Below are 8,948 nucleotides of genomic sequence, written 5' to 3'. Positions count from 1 at the left end.
GAGGCTATAAAAAAAAACGGGGCAGATGTGGCCCGACAGCAGAGAGAGCGGTTAGGAAAGATCCTTAATCGATGTTCCCGTCTGTCCCCCTCTACCCTTTAATCTGCTGCTTAACCTGAGTGGCCCGCTGCATGGTTACTGAGGCCAAACCTGCACTGTCAACTGTGTGTCTCTAAAACAGCTTGTACTTGTAAACAAATTGTGTTGTCGGGCAAACGCTTTTAGTGTTTGCAAACAAAACGTTGGCTTGATGGACTGTTACATTCGTAGATCACATTTGTGTTGACGTTTTTAAAAAGCTCATTGTATATCTATCTGGTACATGCGACATTCATCAAACAGTATTACGAAAATAAAAACAGCTTTTCTGTAGTTTTCCATGTCGTTGGAACGGACAGGGTTGCTGTCCTAGCTGTTCGTTAATAGAAGGGGCTGGAGGGGCAGCGTACCCACAGACATGCTCCTCACTGGGTTCCATCTGGTCTTTCACAGTATGTAACATCATTCATGAAGGCCACATTGTTTTCTTCTTTTTAAATTAAATCTGATAAACAAAATTCCAATCTTGTGTCGAGAATCTATGCATTGTGGTCAGCAATAGGAAAACTGGTCATCTGTTCTAGTAGTGTTGTTGGTGTGTTGGATTCTACTTGTCTGGGGTTCTACCAGTGTTGTTTATACTGGTGTCATGTTCTAGTGTTCTACTGGCTTAGTTTATAATAATGTGGAGTGCTACCAGACAGTGGTAGTGTTAAATTCTCAGCTCCATATTTTATAATTCATTTGAATAAAGATTGAGCAAACCATAAAAAACTCAATAATTTATTGATAGTTCCTTTGTAAATACTGTTCCAAGTACAAACAAAGTCATATAAAGTACAGTCAGTATACAAAAGAAACTTTTTAAATGGTAAATATAAGTTTCAGGAGAGTATGTGTGTGTTCGGGATGGAGAGGGAGAAAACGACGAGGCCTTGGAGACTAAGTTGAAGGCGTCCATTTCATGGGCTTCTGACACTGGGTTTTGAACTGCAGAGTTTATTGCTTTTGTCATGCATCTGCCTTCCATGAGACGGAATACAAACAGAGGACACCACGAGCGTCGCTGTTCAGAGCTCCAGTCTCAAACCAGGACAGACAGACAGACGACGGGCCCAACTGACAGGCCCAAGTACATCAACACACCAAGTAGAAGAATATACATTGCGATTTATTTGGCAAAAATAAGGCGTCTTGACATTTCTGATATTGTTCCTTTCCAGTAGCTTATGTATGATTAATCATCCAGACAGTCCACACTCTGGTTTAAAGGTGCCTAGGAACACTCAAACCGCTGCATCAAATGTCCTGCTTTGTCCCACACATTACAGGTTGTTCCAATAAACACACATTAAATGCACAAGAGTGTTCTTGTGCAGGATTCAAAAGATTGTCTTGGAAAAGGATATGCCATCAAAACAACACTATAAATCACACTTTATTTTGGAATATAAAGGAATAGCACTTTTAAAAGGTTGACAAATGCCAACAGAGCATCAAAATATTATGAAGCAACGGCGATGAGGAGAAGATGCCCGTGTTTCTGTCCCACGGGAAATGGGTTAGTCACATGACTGATCAGAGATGAGGCATAGTACAAGTGCTACTCCTGTGGTGATGAGGCTCCGGTGGGACTCCTAGAAGTCACCTGTCACAAACAGACTTGGCGGTCTTTAAGACCCTGCGCGGTCCAGTCTATAAAAGGTCAGATTTCACACCTGGTCTGTTGTCCGAGGACAGTGGCTGGACTTCACCAGCAGCTGAACACCCTCTCTCTCTCGGCTCCAGAACGTTTTCTTCTCTTTTTCCCCCCCCTCTATCATCTGAGAGTTTCTACAGTCAGGCGATCAGACCCTCATCACCGGACAAACCACCATGCTGTGTGTGTGCGTGTATGCATGTGTGTGTGTGTGTTTGGGGGGGAAGGGGAGGGGGGGTGCGGGCTGCGGGCCGACCAGCATCGCCACGAGTCAGATATTTTTGGATCGAGCAAAAAGGCACAGATGTGTTTGGTAAAGAGGCCCAAAAAACAACAACCTCCCATGTAATCAGGGGAAACCCTGAGCGCTCCCAGCTGTGCAGGCCTCCAGGGGGATGGGGGGTCTGAGGGCCTATCTGGAGAGCTGTGCCTGAGGGTGTATCTGAGGGGGCGTGTCAGGGGGTGTGTCGGGGGGAGGGGCGTGTGGGCGGCCACGCCCGGCCCAGGTCACATGTTCCCTGGGAAGCTGTTGGCAGGCTGCTGGGCGTACCACTGCTGCCGCTGCTTGCGGGCATCCACCTCGGCCAGCAGCGCCTGCCGGTAGGCCTCGTACGACTTGACGATGCTCTCCAGCTCCTTCATGAACAGCAGCTTCAGCATCCCCTGGTACGTGTCCAGGTCTACCAGCTGGAACAGCTCCCACTTCAGGATGTGGTCGTACCTTGGGGGACGGGGGAGTTCACTGGTGATCATCATCGTCGTTTTATAATTCATGACCGTTCCGGACCTCCAGTACACTAGTTTTCTCTTGAACGTAAACACTTTCACAACACAGATTTGTTCAGACGTTCAGCCTCTGCTCCTCTCTCTCTCATATTCAGAAATCTGTGTTCCTCAGTACATCTGTATAAGTACTTATGTACATATGTATTGGGATGAGTATCACTGTTAGAGCATTAGATTGCAGATCCAGCGGTCTCGTGTATTCACATGAACACACGTACAGGACATTACGCCATGGTTACCCCACCACAGCCCACAGGACCCCCAGGCGCGGTACTCACTTGAGGGGGGCGCGGGCGTACACCTGCAGCCAGTCGGGGATCTCGGCTGTGTGGTAAGGGTTGGCCGGCACCAGCACGGGCTGGTTCCTCTCAGCCGGCCGAGGCTGGTAAGTGACTGGGGGGGGCAGGGGTGGCGGCTGGTCGTAGCGAGGCACACTTGAGGGGGGCGGGGGGGGGGGGGGGGGGTGACATACAGACGTAAGGATTATGCAACAGCTCAAATGAGGAGCCCAAAGATCCAGAGTCACAATCAAAAACACGTCGAATTGGATTGATGCAGCCCTTATCCCAAGCAATGTCAGAGGACTTCACACATCAGCACCTACGACCAACCTAAACCTTCAAGGTCTATAATAAAAAATAAAATAAAAGCCTCCAGCATCAAGTGTACATCTCTCAGTCTGTTATCCAAAAGGACTGTATCCAACCAATACAAACCCTACCTAGTCAATAAATAGACTACGTCTGTCGTGTGTGTGTGTGTGTGTGTGAGGGTACCTGGGGGCACACGGGTGGCGGTACTGCGCCCTCTTGTTGATGTGGTCCACGTAGTAGACCCCGAACTCTGCCGACTCCACCTTCTCCCAGCCGGGCGGCAGCCCCTCCCTCTCCAGGGGGTGGCTCCAGTGGGTGGTGTTGGTGTTGTGATCGATGTAGTACTTCCTGCCCCGGATGGTCCAGTCCACGGTCCAGCCGCCCGGCAGGGGGAGGTCCTCCCCGCTGGGGCTGGACAGGTTCCCCAGGGACTTGGCCTGCATCCGGCCGATGCCTGTGGAAAGCAAACAGTTTGGAGAGCTCGAGGGAGACATGTCTGACCAAACATACAGAAGGGCCGCTGCCAGAACATCAGCAGCCTGTGGGAGAAGACGCTGTTGAGAGGGAGGGGAGGGGGGGAGAGCGGGAGCTAGAGGAAGGAAGGGAGAGAGCAAGAGAGTGCAGAGAGTCAGAGTGAGTGAGAGAGAGAGAGAGAGAGAGAGAGAGAGAGAGAGAGAGAGAGAGAGAGAGAGAGAGAGAGAGAGAGAGAGAGAGAGAGAGAGAGAGAGAGAGAGAGAGAGAGAGAGAGAGAGAGAGAGAGAGAGAGAGAGAGAGAGAGAGAGAGAGAGAGAGAGAGAGCAGCTCCTACAATGCTATGAGAAGAGGCTGGACGTTGTCAGGAGCCATTTATAGTTCTGGAATGTCCACCATTTAAAAACCCATTCTTACTAACCAACTGCACAAACATGTGGAACGAAGGACAAATCACATTCAAGCATGGGACGTCAAGGAGCGCTAATGAGCTTTGAACCACGACAGTACCCAATCACAGTCCAGCACAGTGGCCTCAGTAACCTCAGTAGTGTGTACCACCTATCAGAGGCTGGCTGAGTAACCATTGCCTTAACAGCCAATCAGAGACTAGTACAGATACATCAGTAACTTTAGCCTGAACAACCAATCAAGAGTCCAATGCACAAAGATTAGTAACCTGAGTTTGAACAACCAATAAGAGACCAGTATAGATAGATCAGTAATAGATCAGTTCTAAAGAACCAATCAGGGTCTGGCTGAGAAACAATAGCCCGAACAACCAATAGGAGACAGCTACAGAGAGATCCATAACCTCAGCCTCAACAACCAATAAGAGACCAGCCGAGAGAACTCACTCAGCAGGTTCCATCCCTGTAACCATGGGAACAGATCATCCTACAGCTTTAGTTGAAAGTGTGACAGCCCCAGAGCCATTATCCGGCTGACACTGTTTACTTTTACACTGACAGCAGATGACAGCAGATGATAGCAGCACCGACATACAGACCACACACAAACGGGAGACAAGCTGACATTTTGGTCCACAGAGTGGCAGTTGGAATCTGATCACTGCTGCATTAGAGTGACGGCAGCAAGGCTGGCTTCTCCCTGCCAGATGGCCAGGGAAGGCCAGGAATGTGTGAGGCTTCCACAGAAACACAATCTCCTCCTCCTTCTCTTCCTCCACCTCATCATCTCCACCCTCCTCTTGGACAGAAACACATCGTTTAGTCTGCTATGCAGAGAGGACCCTCGCCAGTTCTTTAGAAACAGAATGAATGGCTTGGAATGACAACCAATAAATCTTAGCTCCCACAAGTGACACTGATGGAGACAGCATCAAGAACAGGGAAGCAGCTAAATCTGGGCGTCGGATCACCGAACCCTCCCCATGTTAGACTGACAGTCGACACATGCCGAAACAATCCAACACGCTGAAATCCCTCCAGATCCAATCCAACACGCTGAAATCCCTCCAGATCCAATCCAACACGCTGAAATCCCTCCAGATCCAATCCAAAAACAACAATGACACACTCACTCCTAACGACATCACAGTACAGGGTCTGAGGTGGCTAAAGATGGGACCTGGGGTGATGTCCCTCAGAGAGAGGATGGACAGGCCTGGACAGAAGAGGAGTCCGAGCAGTCTGGGCCTGACTCTGCTCTGCAGCGTTCTGTAAATGAATAGTCTACTGCCACCATGCATTTACAACCAGGTGTGGCATTCAGGAGAAGGAAACACCCCTTCACTGTGTCTAGCTGGACCCAAGGATCCAAGCTTTTGCTAAGTACAGAACAGTTCGGTACGTAGGCAGACAACAATGTAAGCCCTAATTACACTTTTTTCAAAAACTCCTCAAAAAAAGTTTGGAAACGTTATTTCGGTCGATTATTCCTCCCCTTTAATAATACCAATTGGTATTGTATTTTATATCGTTGGAAAGCCTGATTAGTCACCTTAACAAAGAGGTACAACTTGCAAGGATCGTACATTCGTGGAATGAGCAACACAGCTAACCGTGTGGGTAGCGGCCCAATAAAATGTACCAAAATCCCCTGCAATATTCTTCTGTTGGTATTCACTCTCGTTTTGAGCTTCAAGTGGGATTCGCTTGGGCGTGCTGTACGTGCCAGTGACCAACGCAAACATGTTGGCTGACTTGCGACAAATCCTGGTTGAGGAATGGGATGCCATCCCACAGCAGTATTGGGCCGCTACCCACACGGTTAGCTGTGTTGCTCATTCCACGAATGCACGATCCTTACAAGCTGTACTTCGTTGTAAAGGTCACTAATCAGGCTTTCCAACGATATGAAATACAATACCAACTGGTATTATTGAAGGGGAGGAAATGGACCGAAATAACTTTCCGTACTTTTTTTGAGGAGTTTATAACAATCAATGGGCTTATTTATTTTGTGGATATGTGAAATGCTAATGAGATAGGAAGATATATTTCTGCCCACCAGTAAACATGCTTAGGCGCCCCACTTCCAGGTGTGCAATGCTAATACACCATGATCCTTATATCAATGATTAAGTCATTATATCAGGAGACAGGACTTTCAAAGCTACCGTTACCTGCAGGGGGCCTGCTGGGGGCTGGGGGAGTGTGTTGCGGAAGTCTTTGGAAGTTGGGTTTGTTGTGTTCATAGTATCTGTAGTCCTCACGGAAGCGTTCTGGTACGTGCCTCGGTCTGCGTTGCTGCTGCTGTTGTGGCGGCTGGTTGTCGTAGTACGTCTCCTGCGGGTAGTAGTAGCGGGCAGCGTCTCCGTTCTCAGCCATAGGGCTCACGTCTGTGAGGAAGGACTGTGACGAGCCCCCATACTCGTGAGATAAGTCTCCAAGGCTGCGAGGCAGATACGGAGGGGCTGACATTCGGTGGCTTTCTCGCCTCGCCACCTCGAGGGCTGACCGCTGCACTGGGGTGCGCATAAAGCTTTTGTTGCGGGCCACCACTGGTTCAGGGTTGGGCCCCACTGGGTAGGCTGAGGGTCCCGTTTCGAGCAAAGGGACCTCGGTGCGTCGGGGTATCGTCGGCCCATGACGGATGAATGAGGGCATGAGATCTGAATGATAGTAGGTGAGGAGAACTGATGTCAACAGTGCTTGTAAAAAAGGTTTGGTCGCATAATAGAACAAAGTCCACAGCCTTTGGGTTATGGTATTAATAGGATACAGTCAATAGCCTAATCATAACATTATTTTAATAAATATTCTTCTCAGTGACCATTCAGCGCATCAAATTGTGAACGGTGGATATTGGTGGTTCACTCATTACTAGGCTACAACAACTGAGTAGACTACTGTCATTAGCAGACAAACGTAATACTACGCTGATAGTTAACTAAGTCTGTAACTTGACTAAATAAATGGAAAAAAACAACAACATCAACAACACATTGTCTACAAACTCCCACCAGCTAACCAGCAAGCCCCAAATAAGCACTTACTTCTCAGGAGTGGTGAAGTCTCCTTCTTTACATATTTCCCGTGTACCTCAGCTGGTTTCGACGCTTCGTTTTTACTTTTCTTTCTTGAGAGCATAACTCACACACAGGGGACATCAATGCAATGCTAGAAATGCATGAAAATGTTCCTGAGTTTTGCAACTGTCCCATTCTATCCGGATTGGAAGGTTAGAGAACATTTCGGCTTCACTTCTTCCAGCGAGCTAGTGCTAGCTAGCTAGCTAGCTATCGTTAGCTTCCCACTTGTTGCTATTTTGATATGTCATCTGCACCGGACAAAGTAGCTGAGTTGTTGAACTAATTAATAATTAAGCCCGATTGTTCGCATTAACAAGACCCAAAAAGAAACAACAACCGAAAAAATGATCAAGCGTGTACTTTATACCCAGACAATTAGCTAGCTAGCTAGCTAGCTAACTAGCAACTAGTTCAAGTCCCAACTATTTTTCCATTGAGTAAATACGTCTGTTGCAGCACCCAGCCCATGTCATCACACACCCACCGTTGAAAGCCTCCTCCCCAATCCTACTCACGGAGAGTTGTGGCAACTGCAGATACAGTCGGTATACTGGCACATTTACAGCTAAAAATTTCCTTTAAAATGCATTCAATACTATAACTTATTCACTCAGTAAGGGCAACAAGGAGTTTCAGATATTAAACTGAATGTAGGAATAATGACTAGCTCTACATTCGTCGTCATGGGAATGCATGGAATTAGTTAAAATGTAACCTATCAAATTCATAGTAGGCTAGTTTAAGAGACTTTCACATATTCCGAGGGATTCCGTACATTGCATGGAAACTGTAATTAATGTCATTAATAAATAAAATGCCAGATGCGGGGCGAGGAGGCCAAGGTCAAATATCTAGCACAGCCCTATCACGTTAGGCCTACACTAGGGCTGGACTGACATTGACATAGGCCTATCCTTTTCTGTAAAGTTGTTACCTCTACGTTTGTAGAAACCTTAAACACCGCTAACTAAACGGATTCCTTGTATTGAAAAGTAGCCTATATAATGCTCCGCAATCTCTGCCATAACCGCTGTTCTTACAAAATTCATTTGTATTCAGATAGCAGCTATTGTTGGAGCGGCATTCATTTTCACTGTAGGTCAGGACTTTCAGACCAAGGATAATGGCAGCAGAACAAACCGGTCATTTACCGGTCCTTTGAACCACAAATACGGCAAGTCACCGAGCTCTTTAAAATATTTTATTTTGGTCTCTTTATACAGTGCAATAAAACCCTATTGAGAAAAGGGTAGTAGCCTACTGGCCCCGATGTCCTAGCCTGTCTGCCAGCCCAACTTCTCCCCGCCCAAAAGAAATTTGTTCGGGAAATTGGGTCTGGAGGGTCTCGTATTGGGGACCAACTACAGAAAACCAGAATCTGGGCGAACCAATGAAATTGCCAGGGCGGGCTTTATACGATGATGGACAGATGATCAACAGTAACGTAATCACCCACGTCACAAAAGAGCGCTTAAATTGAATTCGTTTTGAACAAACATGGCTACCGCTGGAGATCTGGGATGTTGTGATTCTGCCATCGAGTCTGTTTTAGAAGACATCGACAGCGCATTAATTTTGAAAGAGGAACAGAGAGACGCAATCAAGGCATTTGTCGATGGAAAATATGTTTTTGCCGTCCTTCCTACGGGATTCGGTAAAAGTTTAATTTATCAGCTGGCCCCGATGGAGTTGTAATCCTAAACGGAGAACTTCGTATATGCATTGCCCTTTATTGTTTCGCTCAAAAAGGTTGACCGCGTGAACAAGTACTCTCCCTACCCTTAAATTAATTTTACAACACCGGCAAAAATCGTTTGTATTCATTCTTCAAGCATACTTCAAGTCTGCTTGTAGTTTAGTTCTG

At 47.1% G+C, this 8,948-nt stretch overlaps 1 protein-coding gene across 1 annotated transcript; it reads right to left on the bottom strand.

Annotated features, from left to right (window-relative positions):
- Positions 1 to 808: 808 nt before the first annotated feature.
- On the bottom strand, positions 809 to 7,565 carry sav1 (salvador family WW domain containing protein 1). The gene is made up of 5 exons (XM_047046737.1): positions 7,049 to 7,565; positions 6,176 to 6,664; positions 3,301 to 3,571; positions 2,803 to 2,958; positions 809 to 2,459 (listed from the first exon to the last, which is right to left on the bottom strand). The coding sequence occupies exons 1-5, from the start codon at positions 7,140 to 7,142 to the stop codon at positions 2,246 to 2,248; spliced, it is 1,224 nt and encodes a 407-aa protein (XP_046902693.1). The 5' UTR covers positions 7,143 to 7,565; the 3' UTR covers positions 809 to 2,245.
- Positions 7,566 to 8,948: the final 1,383 nt, after the last annotated feature.

This window comes from Hypomesus transpacificus, chromosome 3 (assembly GCF_021917145.1).
Source record: "Hypomesus transpacificus isolate Combined female chromosome 3, fHypTra1, whole genome shotgun sequence".
Classification (NCBI taxonomy): domain Eukaryota; kingdom Metazoa; phylum Chordata; class Actinopteri; order Osmeriformes; family Osmeridae; genus Hypomesus; species Hypomesus transpacificus.
Note: the sequence above shows the minus strand (reverse complement) of the source record. Positions and strands in the feature narration are given on the sequence as shown.